Here is a 20,423-nt window from a genome sequence, read left to right as displayed (position 1 = left end):
AGAATTAATAATTTAGAAATGATCCGCCTCTTGGTGTAGTGGTTGGTGCGTTCGCCTACCATACTTGAGGTCCTAGGTTCGATTCCTGGCAAGGTGGATGTAAAATACCTTCATACATATTATAAAATAATCGCTGATACGTTGCGATTAGAAGGGAATCAAGAATTAATAATTTAGAAATGATCCGCCTCTTGGTGTAGTGGTTGGTGCGTTCGCCTACCATACTTGAGGTCCTAGGTTCGATTCCTGGCAAGGTGGATGTAAAATACCTTCATACATATTATAAAATAATCGCTGATACGTTGCGATTGGCTCACTGGTGCAGTGCCTTATGTACCACGGGTGCGGATCAGAAAATGATGGCGCAAAAGTGAATTAGAGTTTTAAGTTAATATGTGGCAAGTTGGAATAATCGAAGCGCATACGAATGAAGATATATGAAATTTGAAGAAGAAAGGTTTGTATGTATTACTGAGGAATTAATTATGCGTTTTATTTTGTTATTTTGATATGAGTTTTTAAAATACAAATATTATTCTAATGGCCATCGGTTTGCGAATTATTATTAAAACGGTTATGTTTTTCATGCATTATTGCTGAGAAACCCTAGATTGGAGAAAACAATAGAATGTATTGGAAAGTTATATTTAAATTCGTATTGAAATATTTTGAAACATCGCCGCGTTTTTTCCCAATACAAACAAAGGTTGATTTTTATTTTTTATTTTTTTTTATTTTTTATTTATTAATAAAACATATAAGACATGAATATCATGATATTATATTCCCAGGAGTTGTACGAGAAAACTCATTTGGGACGGTACATAAAAAAAATAGTACATTTCTTGTAACAATACATAGTATACATTTAAACAATAAAAATTTAAACAAATTTTAACAATCTATGAACTTAATGTTAAAAAAGGAAAGAAAACATTTAAACAATCTGTGAACTTAATATTAAAGAAGAAAATAAAAACATTCAAACAATCTGTGAACTTAATATTAAAAAAGAAAAGAAAAACATTTAAACATTCTGTGAAATTAATATTAAAAAAAGAAAAGAAAAACATTTAAACCTAAAACACAATATATAGACTATTCACAGAAACTGAGCTAAAAACTATCACTTTCAAAAAGATTCAAGAAATAGGTATTTTATTATCTTAAACGAAAATACGTGCTTATTTTTACGGGGACAAAAGATTTTAATGCCTGAATATTTTAGACAGCTATGGAAAGCTCGTATCAAACTAACAAAAATCCAACCAAAATATGGATCAAGATCAAGCCAGTATCTTTTATCTTTAGTCTATGGATCAAGCATAAGCAATAGTCATAGACAGAATGTCAGAAATCAAGTCGGAAAACCCGCGTGCGCGTTTTTGTTTTCTCACTTCTTACGGGCGATTTCGGGACTTGGGTTTGTTAATGTTTGGTTATTGAAGTTTGCTGCCACATTTAATATCAAATGTAGGCAGTTTTGGTCGTTATCAGTTATCATGGAATATGAATTATGGCTTAATTATTTTATATACGCTGGAATTATTCTCCAGTGTTTTATTTTGTTCGTTATATTAGCATTCAAGTTGTGGTAAGAATTCGTTTTAGATTATCTATTTTTCCCGCCTGGGTTATAAAAACGTAAAATTGCATTTTGTTTAATGATTTTCGTCTCGGATCTTTTTTTTACTCAAAGTAGCAATGTTTACTTTAACCATTCGACTAACTTTCGATTCAGAAATACTCAAATTGTTATTTTAATTCACATTTGTTTTCAGGGATCTTCCCGTTCGCGTTAATTGTTGGTTTTGCAATACTAATGATTGGATTCAGTTTTCTCAGAGAAATTCTTGGATATGTCAAAACTGCCAACAGTATAATGGCTTTACCTCAGTAAGTATGAATGATTTCGTTTTTATTTCTAAATTCTTATTTGATGTCCAATTAGAAGTTAAGAAGCCTCCAGGAATCACGTTGCTGATATACGACCGAACATCTGTCAAATTTCATTGAACTCAATGTGCTTGTATTAGAATTATTTTACAGATTTTAAAAACCTGTTTTAGTCCATAAAGTATTTATTTTACTAAGTATGTCATTGGTGGGCGGTTTGGTATTCAAAACACATTGTATCTGCATCAATGTAAACAAAGGCTATCCAATTATAGAAATTATGCATATGATGCATAATCAAATTGAAAGGCAATTAATGTTTATGTAAAAAACAAATAAATAGTGCCGGAGTTTGCTGCTGGTACATAAGGGTGTGTGAGTGGATACTGGGGTTTGTATATGAATGGTACATAAATAACATAAGTAATGAAGCTCTTGAGTTCAGGATATATTGTTTTGATATTTAAAAAAAAAATCATCAAAAACATTAGAAATCGTGTTTAGGAGCACACTGAACTTTGACCAATATTTTCTATTTTTACCTGCTCTACGAGTTATGTTTTTCTTGATGCCATTTTGGATTTCACAAATAATATTCAGGAACAAATCTAGACTAGACTTTAAATTTCCAGGAATTATTATTTAAACTAAAACTTGCTGCTCGAATTGAAAATAAAAATTATTTACTATTTATATTATAGTAAGCAAAACTCTACTGTGATTTGGTATTTAATTTCAACTACAAATCGATTATAAAAATAATAGTTCTTATCAAAATACAAATCAGTCAGTGTAATATTTTTGTTGTTATTTACTTCTAGGGTGGAGATTATAATAAGTCTCTACAGACTCACTTGAAGAATCCCGTCTACTTTAACCATAACCGCCATTCCCCACGAAGTCATCACAATGGCTTGTGTCACAAGTGCAACACTAATCAACAGTTGAAAATTTTACAGTTAGCTAATTTCAAACCTTTGAATGAAAGGAACTTTGATCATGAAGTGGAAGCATTCAAGTGAGTTAATTCCTGAATAAATGAATAAAGTTTGTATTTTGGATATTTGTAGCACTAACTTTGTGGATCATTGTTATATTTTAGATTATATATTGATAAGTTTTATTTTTAAATGTAATATTTCGATTTCATCTTCAAAATTAAAGGAATGGTCATTGACCACATTTTAACAAATAACTACTCATTTCACAAGAAGTGTTAGTTATTTGTTAAACTATGGTCATTTATATGATCTCCTTTCATTTTGAATATGGAATCGAAATATTACATTTAAATAATAAAACTAATCAACTAAATAATTTGGAAATTCTTGAAATAAAAATGCCACCAAACAAAATTTGAATAAATATTATAAATAATCAATTAAACCTTAGTCAAAACCCTATTTTCCATATTTTCCCTATAAAGTACCCTACTTTAAACACAATTTCCCCCTCTATCCTTATCGACACCCACTAATCTGTTCACTGTTTCTTTTAAATGTCCATGTTTAGTTGTTATACAACCCCGAAGAGGGCAACGTTTAGTTGCCGAAACTAGTCAGTTGTGTCAATTTTATTTATATATCTCTGAAACATAATAAAGTTTGTTTTTAGTGTTACTAAATTTATTATATTGAAAGAACACGACTGTATCGAGGTTTCGGTCTTGTGGTAGATTCCAATTTTCTTTATAACTCGCTTGATTGATTCCCGTTTTCCATAAAAATATCACCTGATTGTTGGATCTGTGTAACATTTTTCTAGTTTGACTTCCTTTTTACAAACTATAGTTACATCTATAGTAGAGAACCCCGGACAAATGATTTTGACTCGATGCCTACTCTCGGGTAAACATCTCTAATAAGGAAATTGAGTAAAGATAATTCCACCTTGTTTTGTAGTGGTTGACGCATTTGCCTACATTTCTCGAGGTCCTGGCGGGTGAATGTGAAAAATTAATTTTAATGATTTTTTGAACTGCAATATTTCATCCTTCCTGGACTGGCGCCTGAAACTTAAGACTGATCATCTTACCTTCATGTATCAGATGATCAAACTACGCTGCATTTGGTTTATTAATGCAGTGCCTTATGCACCGCTGGATGCAGAAAGAGGGATGATGATGATGATGACAGTGAAGAATTTTAATATAATATTTTGTTGCTTTTTTTAGTGTGCACTTGGATGATGTATATAAATTGTGCCATGACTGCCGGAGACTAGTCAATAAAAAACTGCAATCGGAAAAAGGACATTTTTTGATTAAAAAAAAGAACCCATCCCAAGTTAAAAAGATGACATTTTCATCAATACTTATTGCATCTAAAAGGGGTGTAACGATCATCTTAAAAGTATCAGCAATCTTACTATTGCTTTGTATTTTTGTAGATATTGTTATGAACGCCGATGTTTTCTTGTCTAAAAAAATGGTTCGCACAATGAAGCAACACTACAGAAATGTCGGTGACGTCTTCAACAGTTCGAGAATTATAAATGATGATGTTATGATTTCGATCAGTAACATGAAAGAAATATTAAATAACATGACAGCATATGTCCATATGGCCAAATATATCGACAGTGAAAATCTCACGGCTGAATCCATCAAAAGCATGGTGATTAATTCTCCCTTGGGACGTTTGACTCTGATTTACTTCTTGCAAATGTTGACCACCGAGGGAGTGATACTGCAAGGAATATTATTCATATCAGAACTTGGATTATCAATGCGACACTTTATCAATTTAGTTATCTGGTCTATTTCATACTACATTTCTGTTACTGAGGATAAATATCTGCACATTTTTCAAGTAAGTTAATATTTTTCTTCTGCTTATTTTTTTTATTTTCATACAGATTACTACAGTAATAGCAAAATCACATTTCTGGAATATTTAAAATAAACAAAATCTTCATTGGCTTGCACAAGATTTGGTATCAAGGTTTACTTAATTATGTATTCATCAATATTGAAGATTTTTATATTTACTAATACATGTATGTATGAATACATATGAAGGGTACACAAGCTCAATGACAAATAATAAATTTTACGGAAGAGAAAAATAAGAATTAAAACTGCATTTGTGGGACATTGGGTTAATGTGTTTAATAAAATAGGTTTTTGATTCACGTAATATATATTTTTACAAACAATAAATAAAAATTAAACAAAAATTTCCCCTTAATTAATTTTTTTTTAAACTCTTTAAACTGACAAAAACGAGCTCCTTGCAGTAATCGTTGCATTTTGACTGTTTTTTTGCCTGCCGTGATTCCATATTTATTTCCTATAATTCATTCAGGAGAAAAAAATGGCATTTAAAAAATTGAAAAAATGCAACCAATCTGTTTTAGCCGTGTGTGTTACCCTTCATAAATATTTGATAGATTTTCAACGCAGAAAGAAGTAAAGGATATTTTTGAGATGTGAATATGGAATACTGCATTTACAGGACTTATGGTGTGTCTTTAGCTAGTTTGTGTAATTTCTACGCGAAAGCAGTTCCATTGTAATTAGTGGAAACGGATATAATAATTATCAACAGAAATTGTACAGGTTAACTAATAAAAAAAAAAGATTTTAATATATTTTTATCAAAACCTTTCTAAAAAATATTTATTCTGTAATACATATTATATTTATTTATTTCTGTTTTTCTACGACATGAATTGTACTTCTCTGCATTCATAAATGAAATACATTTTATTAAAAATATGTTTGGTTCATATTGTGTAAAATATATACACAGATTAGTACTTGGGTACTGACATGGTCGGGTGGAAGGGGCAAGGCAATGTGTAGTGGAGGGGGTGGGGTTTTCATAATTATGGGGAATATTAATAGCAGGGGTTATTAAAGTTTTCTCAGATTTTTTTTTTTTAATTTCACATTTTAAATAGATTCAAAATGTTTTTCCACAAAGTAAATGCTGAAACAATAAATAATCCAACAATTAATTTTTTTGCATACTTCGATTATCAGGATATTAAAAAAATGTTTTTGTTGTTTCAGATAATTTGTGCGGGAATATTAATAATGAATACTCCATTAAAATCTAGCAACACCAATGGTAATAAAAAAGAGAAAAATGCTGCCGTTAAGAAAATGAAGAATTTATCCAGTTCAACATTTGCATCATCATACAACGAGACAAACCTTATCAGTGATGATTCAGATTCAGATATTTCACACGGTAGAATGTCTGAATTGGACAATTTAAAAACCCAACAGCCCAGTTATCCTAACTATTTTGCGAACAATAGACAATGTTCCGAACAAAAAACACTCAATAAATTATTTCCAAGTATGCAAGGTGCAGAAAGTATAAAAAGTCCCAGTACTTATTTGCCAATCAACCGCTCATTTTCTCCAGAGATAAATTTATGGCAAAGAAATATTCCTTCGCACGATTCTGATCTCAACGAAAGCATAAGTACACTTAATCTGGGAAATCAAAACAACAGTTCCAATAAAAATTCATTTGTATTCTCAACAAAGAGATATAACAGCCAAAATGTGTTCATGAGATCTCCACCCTCTACGGTGAGACGTCCAGTACTGTCTCCCAGTAGGCTCACTCCAGGGACACAGCACTCTTGGGTAGCGGGAGGTTACTGGGGTGTGGATAGTCCTAAACAGATATATAATATTCACGATAACAGTCGTTCCTCTAGTCAGAGTTCTGGGTTTGAGTCTTTATCTTCGGGATACAGGATTGGGAGTTCTTTCCCTCTCTCGAAAGATGAATCAAAGGCTGGAGAAAATTGTAAAAAGTCAGATGGATTCTGTGATAGAAGTGTGTATAGTTCGCATTCGAAGAACCAGAGTGCTTTCCAAAGTTTTTCTTCGCAGGCTTCCACAATTCAACCAAGCATCACAAGTAGGAAGCCTTTAGTTTTTCCTCGCTCACTTCCTTACTATTATTCAATGCCTTGGAATAACCTGAACCTTTTAAACCCTTCATTTTCAACTCCTAATACGGAAAGATCATTTCGCCCGTTGGAATCTCCAAATTCCAACTACAACGGAGATCCTAACAATACTTTTAGTTAACAGAGTCATTTATTTTGTGTAAATATCTAGTGATTAAGACATCTGTTTATAGACAATGCCTTGCTATTTATTAAATGGTATAGTTTATTGAGAAATTATAATTAAGAATGTAAGAAAGACCAGCCACCTGTAAACGTATATGAAAACTTATAAATGTGGATTTTGATTTTAATACTATTAATGTATTTGTAATGTTTGAATAATTAATGATACACTAAGTTATCCCATGTTGGGTCATTATCAAGTACTCTTTATTATTGTTGTAAAAACACTTTGACTTTACACTTATGCACAGATCATATTTATCCAGACAAGTACCTACTCAGTGTTGCTATAATACATAACATACCTTTCCATTTAAGTTAGTAACAAGCTAACCATAATCTAATAACACAATAAACAAATAAAACAATAAATCATAACATAAATGTTCTTCATTTCATATAAATTTCCGGTGCCTCATTTCTTGGTAGTTTGTCACTACCTTGGGCTACCTCCGATTCTTCTATACTTCGCATTCTTTTCAATGCCTTCCCTGCTTGCATGTTTGCTTCTTCTGAGGTGCTTGGAATTCCTATAATATCTGCCCACCTCTCCTGCGGAGGGATCTCCACCATATCATCTTCCTCTTCTTCTTCTTCTCTACTATATTGAGGTTTAAATTCCTCCATTCTGGCATTTTCCTGGACCTCATTGTCTTCTCCATGTTTTAATTGATTTACATGCCTTCTTTGTGTGTCGCCATTATCTAGTTTTATTTCATAATTAGACGTACCAATAATTTTTGATATAACTCCTTTACTCCATTTATTAGACTTTCCGTACTGTCTGGCCCACACTTTTTCATTTACATTAAAATCACGTATTTCCACATTTTGATTATATTCTTTTTGGAATGTCTGTTTAGTAATATCTGCATGTGGATGAAACTTATCAAATCTTGTTCTAAATTGTCTTTTATTTAACATTTCTGCGGGTGTTTTCCCTGTGCTTGTATTTGGTGTCGTTCTCAAATTATATAATATTCGCGGCAACTTTACAGACCATGGTAAATTACTCATTTTTCTTAACTTTGATTTAAAGATTTGGACGTATCTCTCTGCTTGTCCATTCGTTGCTGGATGGTAAGGTGCTGTCTTCACATGTCTGATATTGTTCTCTTTTAGGAAGCTACCAAATACCTCCGATGTGAATGCTGTACCATTATCAGATACCAAAGTTTCTGGCAACCCTTGCGTTGCAAAAATATCCCTTAACGTAGCAATTACTGTATTACTTGATACGTCTTTAGCAATTTTAATTTCTGGCCATTTGCTGTAGGCATCTACCAAAATTAAAAACTGCCTACCTGCAAAAGGTCCGAAAAAGTCTATATGCAATCTTGCCCATGGTTTACTTGGTGTAATCCACTGATGTTTGATTGAGTTAGGTTGCTTTCCTTGCTCTTGACAAATATCACATCTGCCCGTTGTTTTCTCAATATCAGCGTCTAACCCTGGCCAATAGAAATAACTTCTTGCTATTGCTTTGGATATGACGATGCCATCGTGTGATTCATGTAATAATTTTAATAGATTGCTTCTCATTGACAATGGTATGATGACTCTACTACCATACAACAAGCAGTTTCTTTGAATAGATAATCCATCCCTTTTTTTATGATACACTTTGGCTTCCTGTTCAACGTTTTCTGGCCATCCTTTTAATAAGTTATAATATACTTTTGATAGCACTTTATCCTTACGAGTGGCTTCCGCAATATCTCTACAATCGTATGGGAATGTTGTTGGAGTATCTTCCAAAAGTAAGACTTCTGCTGGATCTCCTGGTTCTTTTATTTCTTGTTCTACCGGCCATCTGCTTAAAGCATCCGCATTGCCAATCTTATTTCCCGGTCGATGCTCAATACAATAACTATAATTATTTAGAGTCAAAACCCATCTCAACATTCTAGGTGATAATACTTCTGGCATTCGTTTTTCTGCATTGAAAATACCTAACAAAGGCTTATGATCGGTTATTATTTTGAAATCTCTTCCATATAGAAATTGCTGAAACTTCTGTACCCCAAACATTATCGCCAATGCCTCTTTATCTATTTGAGCATATCTTCGTTCATGTATGTGCATCGTTCTAGATGCCATCATTATAGGCTTTTCATTTCCATCTGGCATCACATGTGACAAAATAGCTCCAACACCATATTCACTTGCATCACAGCACAATACCAAAGGCTTATTACTATCATAATGAACCAAGGTGCACTCTCCTGTTAATTTTTTCTTGGCTTCTTCAAATGCATTCTGTTCCTTTTTTGTCCACTTCCACTCCTTGTTGTTGTCTAACAATTTGTATAATGGCTCTAATGTATCTGATTTTTCTGGAATAAATCTTTCATAAAATGTATATAAACCTAAAAATGCTCTAAGTTCCTTAGTATTACGAGGTGTTGGTGCCACCTGTATACATTTTACTTTCTCTTCCGTTGGGTGTATTCCCTTATCATCAATTAGATATCCTAGATATTTAACTCTATTTGTTCCAAATAAACATTTTTTCTCATTAAGGTGCAGTCCATTCTGGTGTAGGATTTTCAACACTTTCTCCAACCTATGATTATGTTCATTCCAATCTTTTCCTGATATTAATATATCATCTAACATAACTGATACGCCCTCTATATTTGCTAGTGATGTGGACATTAATCTTTGAAATATGCCCGGACATGTTTTAACTCCAAAAGGTAACCTATGCATTGTAAATAGTCCCTTAGGTGTATTTAATGTTAACAATTTGGCTGTCTCATCATCCACTTCCACTTGCAAATATGCTCTATCTAAATCTAATTTTGTGAAGATTTTACCTCCCGCTATTGTTGATAATGCTTCATTTATTGTGGGTAAAGGATATGTATCTAAATTAGTTGCTTTGTTGATAGTACATCTATAATCCCCACATAATCTTATACTACCATCTTGTTTAACAATTGGTACTATGGGCGTCGCCCATTCTGAATATGTTATTGGTTTTAATATTCCATCTTCCGTCATTTTGTCTATTTCAGTATTAATTTTTTCTCTTAGCGCCAGTGGTGTGGGTCTACATTTCATGAATATGGGTGTAGACTTTCCTTCTAGTAATTGTATTGACACTTTCGGTCCCTTATACTTTCCCAATCCTTCATTAAACATATCTCTATACATTTTTTTTATATCTTCCAGAAGCAGTCTGTCTGTTGTGATATTGTGTATCTCATGAATTCCTTCAACTGTGATTCCCAAGTCTGCAAACCATGCTCGTCCAAGTAGACTCGGCCCACTTCCTTTTGCTACTAACAGAGTTAACATCTGTTTATTTCCATTATATTGGACTTCTACCAACATCTCTCCCATAATCTCTAATCTACTTTTCGTCCAGGTTTGGAGTTTGGCATTATTGGGCCTCAATTCAGGTCCTCCCTTTGGCCACAACTCTCGATAATATGTGTAACTTATGATGGATGCGCTAGCTCCTGAATCTACTTGCATATCCACCTTGACTCCGTTTATACCGAGTGTTACATAATATGGAGTCACCTTTGCACTCCCCCATGCATGATACACGCCACACATGTCATCGCCGTTTTCCTCTACATTATTATTATTATATTTATTTTTAAAACAAATTCTTTGTATGTGTCCTCTTTTCATACATAACCTGCAAATTGCCTCTTTGAAACGGCACTCGCCTCTATGTTTCTTTCCACAATGTTTACACTCATATATCTGCATATTATTTTTCTTATTCACACTTATTTTGTTTATTTCCATCGGCTCGCTATTATCTTCACTGCTCAAGGTTGAAAGATGTATTGTCTTCAAGCCCCTTTTTGCACTTTCAAAAGCTTGACAGATTTCTACTGCTCTTTCATAAGTTAATTTCTCTCTCGTTAATAAGTCTTGTTGCAAATTTTTGTCATTCACGCCGCAAACCAATCTATCTCTTAATGTCCTTTGTAAATCCATGAAATAACAATGCTTACTTATTTTTTTTAACTCTATAATGTAGGCATTTATTGACTCCTCAACTTTCTGTTGCCGGTTGTGAAATTTGTAAGATTGTATGATTTCGTTAGGCTCTTTATTGTAGTGTTTGTTTAATACATGCAGAATTTCTTCAAATGTAACTTCTCTGATGTTTTTAGGTAATATTAACGCTACTAACTGGTCGTAGGTTTCTTCTCCACAGTTTGCTAACAGGTTGGCCTTTTTGACATTTTCTTCTAGTATTTGATTTGCTTCCAGAGCAAAACAAAATCTGTCGATATAATGGCTCCAGGTTTTACCTGGGCCATATTCACTAAATCTTAGTGCCATTTTCCTCGTCGCCAATGTAATGTTTGAATAATTAATGATACACTAAGTTATCCCATGTTGGGTCATTATCAAGTACTCTTTATTATTGTTGTAAAAACACTTTGACTTTACACTTATGCACAGATCATATTTATCCAGACAAGTACCTACTCAGTGTTGCTATAATACATAACAGTATTCAAACCTCAGAGCAATAATTCTCTAGAGAAGCCCTTAAGCTTTATTCCATAGAATAAAAGCGTCTAAAATTTTTGGTTTGGTTTTTAGTTAACCAACAAACGTGTAATGGACAGTTTCGGTTAGCGCTTACATTTCTCAACCCAAGTACCTAGGGCCTGTCTTATTGCTGTAATATGTAGCTAACTTCGTGGTCAATAATCAATAGGTTTTTCTCTGTATGGGCGACTGTAAGATGCGAACACAATTTTTGTAATTAAAGAATTGTTGTATTTTCTAGAAAAAAAAACATGTGTTATGCTACAGCAGAGTGAGGTTTTAATTTTTTTATTCATAAAATCTAATATATGAGCACTTACAAATGGAAGATTTCCAAATATGTACCGAAGAAAACTTTTTATCAGATCTTTGTTTATACGGTGGCAAGATGTCTTAAGATAGTGAATTTAATTTAGTGATTTATTTCATTACCTTTTAGTACTTTTTAAATAAAGTTCTCCGACTGTTTTTGACTCATTAGGTTAAGTTAGTTAATGGTGTTTTCATTTGCTGTTGTAACATACATAATTTTGACTGCTGTTTTTTTTTATTTTACTTAAAATATTGTTATTAAATGGTTAATAACACTACAATTTTAGTTTTTTTTCTTCCTCATTTATAATGTTTGAAATACCTTAATGCCCTAACATCCCACATTTAAAAAATCCTTCGCATAAGATAATTTTACCGTACAAGTGGGAACACCAACCCATAAAAACTTGATAAAAGTAAATGTGGGAAGGAAAAGGTGGCCGATCATATTATGCTGCAAAATTACTTTGTCTTGTCTGTCCCCGTATTGCTGCTGTTTTTCATTCATGAATTTTATCTTGTATTCAACACAAATTGTGGCAGACCCACAGTTTGGACTGTATTCCACAATCAAGGGAGTAGGTGTTGGCTGTGTCTCCACTCCAGTTGCTGACAGCCCTCGATATACACATTCTTAACACAATGTCAATGTTTTTGTATAAATTATTTCAAGCTCTTTATTTATTAGAACCTTGAAAAATGCATCAGCCAAACGTGTTACTTCTTCTTGAGCTGTTGTAATAAAATATGATAGCATATGAAAACATTCTTGTACAAAGCATTGTTCAAAGTCCCCAGGATGACTTATCAATGCAGGTGTAAAAACATCATAGCTGCCCTGGAGACCTGGCGTCCTACTAACCTGGATGATCTGCCAATGCCCACAGAACATTGTGTGTACAGTAGTCATGAATTTTTGATAACCTGACCCTGAAAGTGATAACTTGCCACGCAGCATAAAAAGGCCAACAGTGGAAATAATACAAGTTTTAAAGATTAGGCGCCTAAATTTTTACTTGAGTTTTAACAGAGTATTTTAAAAAAATAGGATTATCAATCCATAAAATCCGGAACATAACTTAATTGATCTTTGACATAACAATTTTCATGTGTAAGTCGAAGTTATAGTTTGGATAAGGTAATTTATTAAAGAAAATTAAACGGTTTATTATTAAGCTTTGTGGATATATTTTTAGCGCTATTTGTGTAAAAATTAAAACATAAAACTTAATACAGGTACTATTCAGAATCACCATAAATCATGTATGTTTTTAAGCAAACTAACAGCTGAGGAAGAATCTTGTTCATTTCCGATGAAGTCTCAGATAGTTTCTTAAAATTTTCTTCTATGCTCTGCATACGATCATTAACAATCTTTAATCTCTGTAAAAAAGGGACATCTTATTAAAAAAGATTTAGTATCTATTACCTAACTATATTTATTTGAACAATCAATCGAATTTTTTAATCCCACTCTAGCAAAAAATTATTATACTTTTCGAACCGTGTTTAGTAAAACTAGTAAACATAGATAGAAATAAAATATTTGGTCAACTTTTAGGATTGCTGATACTATAATTTTATAATGGCAAGTAAATGCTATTTTTCGTAACTTTCTACGAGGCGAAAAATGATACACTTTCATCCCTGTAAAGTGAAAAATGACTGGTTTTTAGGGAGAAAGTGTACAGCTCTTGATAAAGTTTTTACTTAGGGTTTCAAGAAATCAATTGAAGAAGTTTCTTATTTTACCTAAAATGAGGATTTTACACATTCAATAAAAATATTACCTAACTTAAATTAACTAAATTACTTACTTCGTTCATTTCCACATAATAATTCATAGTTTTTCGCTCTGTCTCATCTAAGCCAGCTACGGAAAAACTAGTAAAAGAACTCATGGTATGTTAATTGTTACTTTTATGAATCTACTTATATTGTTAACGTAATGACGCCTAAGTATGTTTGAAGTTAGAATAAAAAAAAATTAAACCATTAATTACGAGAAAATAATCAGTTTTAAATTAAATCCAGTTGAAGTCACAGACGACAGATATCTTTTTGAAGTTTGAAGTTTTATTGACCATAGAAAAATGTAAATACAAATCATTTGACATAAAAAATTATATATATATATTTCTTTTTTACTTCGAAGTGGTTGAATACAAAATTTTTATAGGAAAAAAAGCTTTATTTATGAGAAAATCTTCTAATTCCGATAAAAATTTCTTTACTCAAAGATACCATAAATTAACATTTTATTAAGTTTGGCAACATTATTTTCTGTGCACCTGTCATATATTGATGTGTACAATTTCTTGTATAAACGTCAAAAAACCCTGATTTCTGCAGCCTGTCGCGTACTCGTTTTGTGAATTAAGATTGTATTAATTTAACATTATTTACACCCGTCCTTATAATACTTAGTTTTTTTATAAGTAACAAGTCTCCGTAGGAATATCACAGGTAAGTTATTATATATCATAGACGTTATTTATCCCACGATTCTCTGAAAAAAAGAAAACACAATTTTACATAAAAGGATCACTTCTTTGTAAAATTTCTTATTCTGAATTTCATAAGTCTTTTGTAGTTGTATTTTATTAGTTATTTATCGCTAGCTTAATATGAAAATATTAGAAAAGTGGCTAGCTTTTTGCTTCAACTGTTGTATTGTATTTTGTCTAATATTTTGTTACTGCAATTTCATAAAAGGTTACATAAAATAAAACAGAAGGATCAGATAGTTATTTGCGCATCCATTTCGCGTCTCACATATTTAGATATGGTCATTTTATTAATTAAACTATATCCGTCGAGCTTTTTTTATTTTCATTTCGCATGAATATGTATTTCTAAATTGATTAATTATTTACTTTTCGTTATATTATGAATATCTAAATTACTTAAAATATTTTCTCCATCTATAGACTATATTATATTTTAATATTTCCTTAACAATTACCAAATAGAGATGTTTTTATTCTGAAATTAATTCATAGAGTTCTTAAGAGATGTACTTAAAGTCACTATGGTGCAATCGATACAGTAATAATATTTTTTATCTTACTTTCATGTGATCGAATTCTTTCAAAAAGGAAAACAGATGATACTGTATTAATTTATCTTAAAAACAACATATCAACTACAATCTACAACACACCATTTTAAACTAATAGTAAACTTAACTACCAGTGTACTGAAAACAGTTAATAGTAATTGTGGTTTTCATGATAAAAAGTGTATCAAATTTGCATTAGTCCTATATGGAATTAAAAATGTTACATGATTATTTTTTAAAACACATATTTTTTATGTGAATAAACAAAGCCAATATTTTATTGGAGAACTACAACCGTATAAGATTGTCAATTCTACATATTAACTTTTCCATTCCTTACATGTGATAAATTTAATTTATTCCTGTAAGTAATTACATGTTAAATAAATAATAATGTCCCAATTACATTAGACGACAAGCCCTGTATCAAGTTGGTATAAACAAACAAACAAACAAACCATCACGCTGTTTTCTCGTAGGGGTAGGCAGAGAGAATAGAACTCCATATCACTCTGTCTTTGCAAACAGACCTCGCATCCTCAACATTCATACATCTTCTCATGCACGGACGCCGATTATTCCTACTCTTGGCATGTTCATGTTCATGAAACATTATCGAGTTGGTATAAATAATTATAATAAAAAACGTTAACACAAAGGAAATATGTGGATATGAAACATTATTTATAACACATTTAGCAACTAAACTAATTATATTTCAGTCCAACTGAACCGCTTATTTGTAGTTTATCAGTAGGTATTTTTATGTACTTACTTTATATCTATTATTCTTAACACATCTTATGTATACACAATGCAATACACTACTTATATATACAAATAATATATAAGTAACAAACCTGTGTTTAAATTTTACAAAAAATATTTTTTATTTTTTATAGTAAAATAAAAATTGTCATTTTTATAAAAATCTATATTCTTTAAGCCCGGTAGGTCCTCAGCACACGTCTCTCTATTGCTTGTTTTAAACCGTTGTAGTTTTTTTTATTTCCAATAAAAGCATTTTCATTTTTAACAAGTCTCTCATGGGCCAGTGCATAGGTATAATATGTCATTATTTATTTAATGTATTTTTGGTAAAGTAATCAGTTCTTTATTCAAAATAAAAATCGAATCATCAAGTTAATGAGCACTGTACTTCGCAAGAAAAAATAATGCCCAACTTAAAAATAAATAAATAATCAATTAAAAATAAGTCCTATTTTAGAATTTAAAAAATGTAACATTTTGAAATCCATTTTGTGCATTGCGTACCTTGCTTCCTCTATATTTTATGCATAAGTACTTGTTTTCATTTAAAATTTGTATTTATATATGGCTGTGACTCAATAATACTATTTTCTGATAATAACAGATAACATCATATAATTAAATACCAATAAACTTGGTTACAGTACAGTTACAATTTTTTTATTGGTAGAATAAGTAAAATTTATAACAATTGAATTATTTATGTTAAAAAAAAAACTAGTCACAACCACTAAGAAAAAAATTTGAAAAGAACTTTATTGCAAAATCTCGAGAGATTATTAAAAAATTGCAGCAATTTTTTGTTTATGCTGAGCAAAAGAAAAATGCCGGGATTTGGGAACCAAATATAAGGAAATCTTGTACTTGAAATATATTGAATCGATTTTGTTTTTTTTTAGTTTAAGTTTTAAAAACTGCCAGTTTTCTACCGTTTTCCTCAAACAAACAGAAAAAACCTATGTTCGATGGCGCCCTTAATAATACTTTTGACATGTCTGTCATATTGTAAAATTACTTTACCGTGTGTAAATATTTTTAAAAAGTATTTATTGCCGCTCGATTTGACGTACCTAATATATTTTAAAAAGCGCCTTTATAACATAATACAACTTTGCTTCCCTTGCCAAATAAAAAATATCCATTGGCATCGACCCGTATGTACACGTTGCCGCGCAATAGTAACCGGAGCCAGCCGTCCTTTTTATATTATTTGGCCTATATTTGAGATAAAAATGAACCTATTTTTCTGTTTACATCCAATTTTCGTCTTCCAGTTGTTCGGGATCGCCGCGTAGTGTCGGCGCCTGGCGGGCGCCGCCGTCGCCATGCCAACTGGCCAGTGGCGCATCTACTGAATCCTCGGGGAAACTCACCCCCAAACCATAACCTACGTTATCAAAATAATAGAGACCGAGTTTCGTCCTCGCTCCGGGGACAAAATGGGAAATTGCGAAAACTCGATCTGTGTTTATGGAAGCTAACCGACCGTTATGGGTTATGAAGTACGTGTGAGGTTTTGTGTTTTGATTTCATAACGAGTAGAAAATATTATAGTTATGTTATGTTCTCATCGTTGGATGGGAATTTGTGCGATTTTAAATATTGTGTTTCTGAATGACCGATTACAACAAACGTGCCAGGCTAAATATTCAAAGTGAAATGAAGGTAGATTTTATTTATTCATCTGTTTTAAACGAGTAAACACATATTAAAAAAATATATTTATATGTTTTTAATAGATTTTAGACCATGGAAGTTTAAATCGACGGATCAAAAAATCGATTTTATCACTCTACACAATTTTAAAACGAGTTCCGTAACAAATAGCATTTACTTCATATAAAATATCAACTGATCGTTCGCCTCTAAAAATGTAACTCAAATACCTAAATCTCTAGTTTAATTTCATTACCGCTGAAAATGAGCACCGATTCCACCACGGAAACTGCAAATGACAGTGTTCTGTGCTCGTCTGAAGACACTTCCTACCACGACCCCCTTCCTGCTCATGACGAAGAACCCTCTGAGGCGTGTTCACCAGCCGAGGGACCGGTGGAAGCTTTTGATGCCACCGAAAGAGAAACGGATTCTGTCGACGGTGAAAACATTTTCAGAGGTAAACGTGAGTCCGGTGCAACAGGCGATAAAAACGCCGTGGAGCAAAGTGACACTTCTACCGAAAATGCCAATTCGACAAGTTCTGACGATGTTCCTCGAGTTGGAGGTAGTGCGAGTGCGCAGTTAAAGTGGTCACACAATGAAGGATCTGAGTTTAAGATCTGGTGTGAAGGTGGACTACCATGTCCTCGGGGAGAACAAGACTTTGTGGCGCTTTGTCCCCTTGGTGAGTAAAATTTTTATCTATTTCTCTTTTTTATGATTATTTATCACGAATCGTTTAATTATTACCGGCCATGGCCCTGCAAATCTGCACGGGTAACCCCAGTGAGGTCACATTGTTTTTATTTTAAATCATTGTTTATAATGTGAAAAAAATGAATAAATAAATGACATGAAATGTGGATTTGTGGGCTACATAATTGGATTTTTTAACAAAACCAAAGGAGTTTATCTCTAATCCTTTTGATTTGTTCGTGTTTGACTATGCATAAGCTATTTTTTTTTTCTTTACAAACCATTTCAGTTCGGATGCGATTTTCGTAATTAAGGGAGCTTGCCCCCAAAACGATTTTTCTTTAAATGTGTATGTAGAAAAAAAAAGATCTTTTTTTTTTGTACAGCAGTGCAATTATTTGCTAGATTACCTAGACTTTGAAATTGTATTTTATGTACAGAATTCAAAATATTTTCTGTTTTATTTTCTTCTTTAGACTGTTAAAGATATTTATACAAAAAACATTCAAAATAAAAAAATAAGTCTTCATAATTTCACAAAAAGCTGGCAAATTCAATAAATAAAACTTTCTAAAATGTGGTCGGATATTTTGAATTTTTTAAAATGGTTTAAATTATTTTTGAATGGTAAAAATTAAAATTGGTTTTTGTAAAACAATTTTTAATTTACTCACAGAAAATGACTCAATCTTGCAGTTTTAAAGATTTACATTGAATTTATGAAAACCTTGACGCAAGATTTCAGGTTAAGGTAAAGATTTCACTATGTTCCAATTAATACATCAGCAATATCCTCAACTTGAGATCACACAAAGCTCCATTACATTTGCGTCTTACAAATGACATAACAATATTAAAATTGTGGTAGTTGATGCGCTAATAACTTAACCGACATAATATTTGTCATTTTGCGTATTAACAGTGTTAAACTTTACTAAAACGAAAGCGACTTCTTCATCGTTATTAATTTCAAGCGGATCAGACAGTGTTTTTTCGTTTTCCTCGGCCGAAGATTCGGAGGCACGTTGTTCATATTCGTCGTAATAACTTATGATGAATGTCTCAAAATCTGTTGATTCATCAACTGAGTAGGCATCAAAGTCTGTTGTTTCCGTTTCGCTATGATATTTTTTTCAATGCTCTCCTCTATAAGGTGTAGGTATCTTTTGATCCTGACGGCAGAGAAAAATCGGATGGATTGTTTCCCAATTGCTGTGTGGTATAAAAAGTTTAAATGAACAGAATAACTGGCTTGTCATTTTCAGCGTGTATTTGAGTCGAAACCCCCATCAGATTTTGAAATCTTATTTGTTAAATCTTTGGCAAAAAAACTAATTTATGGGCCAGTTTGAACAAAAAATCCCGTTACCTCGTTTAAAATCATGTTTTTGCCATTTACTTCATTTTCTTTTATATTTTCTACTTTGTTTTTTTCGACTTTCTTGGATAATGTTTTTTCGATGTAGTATGTAGCGACAACCCTAGACGTGGGCAAAATTGTCAAAACACTAGCTAAGAAATCTAAGACAATTTTGCCCACTTAAATATCTATTGTGTTTGTTCAAATAGATATACAGAAATACGTTCTATAGCGTCTTTATTATGTATGTAATGAAATATATAAAACTTACTTGCCTCCTTTCAACACAAACTCCGCAACAACAAAAGTTTTGACAATATTTGTAGATATACACAAACAGACCTTCAAGTTTAACTTCAAATTTCAAGTGATCAACTGAAGCTGGCGGTAAACTAAATATTTAGTTTTGCCATGGAACTATCAAAATATACTTACCAAATGTAATTTTTATGATACCAGTAACTTTTCTTACTTTAAAACTTGATTTTGTTAAGGATTTCGGCAGTGGGCAAAATTGTCATGTTTGACGGTAGGTATAACGCAAAATAATTTGTGGCTTGATGAATAATTTAATAATTACTCTTTCGTTTTTTCATTCTTATTTTTTAGTTGTAATTGTTTAGTCGTTGTATATATTCTAAATACCCACGTATGTGTATAATCATCCACGTAAAAGCTCTAGGGGCATTATTAATTACTAAAATATCCATAAAGAAAGTTGCATGGGTGTAATAACCTCATAAATATTTTGTTTATTTTATATTTCTTACACTTTCCGATGAAAATGGCATTGTTACTCAGATTCAGAATCTATGGAAAATGTATTAAGGTATTTATTAGTTTGTAAAGTAGGTGAAACACGTTAACAGACAGTAGACAGTAGTGCCGTGCCATGCCGCATTGCGGAAGTTAAAAGTGTCTAGTCTCTAAGTATTCAATACAGAGTACGGAGTGTGGATGGAACGTGGAACAATAGATTGGGAGATAATGTCTATCAGTTTTGCAACTATATTCGATACTTCTCTTCTAAATGGTTCTATT

The 20,423-nt window shown here is 32.0% G+C and overlaps 1 protein-coding gene and 1 long non-coding RNA gene across 2 annotated transcripts; one reads left to right on the top strand and one right to left on the bottom strand.

Moving 5' to 3' along the window:
- Positions 1 to 1,387: 1,387 nt before the first annotated feature.
- LOC148271748 (uncharacterized) lies at positions 1,388 to 12,113 on the top strand. The gene is made up of 6 exons (XM_088240990.1): positions 1,388 to 1,423; positions 1,782 to 1,896; positions 2,718 to 2,914; positions 4,070 to 4,706; positions 5,912 to 7,134; positions 11,483 to 12,113. The coding sequence occupies exons 4-5, from the start codon at positions 4,191 to 4,193 to the stop codon at positions 6,950 to 6,952; spliced, it is 1,557 nt and encodes a 518-aa protein (XP_088097116.1). The 5' UTR covers positions 1,388 to 1,423; positions 1,782 to 1,896; positions 2,718 to 2,914; positions 4,070 to 4,190; the 3' UTR covers positions 6,953 to 7,134; positions 11,483 to 12,113.
- Positions 12,114 to 12,999: 886 nt separating this feature from the next.
- LOC148271747 (uncharacterized) lies at positions 13,000 to 13,914 on the bottom strand. The gene is made up of 2 exons (XR_015825025.1): positions 13,653 to 13,914; positions 13,000 to 13,218 (listed from the first exon to the last, which is right to left on the bottom strand). It is a non-coding gene; the product is annotated as an uncharacterized LOC148271747 (long non-coding RNA).
- Between the last annotated feature and the right edge of the window lie 6,509 nt (positions 13,915 to 20,423).

Source organism: Micrasema longulum, unplaced genomic scaffold (genome assembly GCF_059751315.1).
Source record: "Micrasema longulum isolate JH-2025_06_02 unplaced genomic scaffold, ASM5975131v1 h1tg002682l, whole genome shotgun sequence".
NCBI classification, from domain to species: domain Eukaryota; kingdom Metazoa; phylum Arthropoda; class Insecta; order Trichoptera; family Brachycentridae; genus Micrasema; species Micrasema longulum.
Note: the sequence above shows the minus strand (reverse complement) of the source record. Positions and strands in the feature narration are given on the sequence as shown.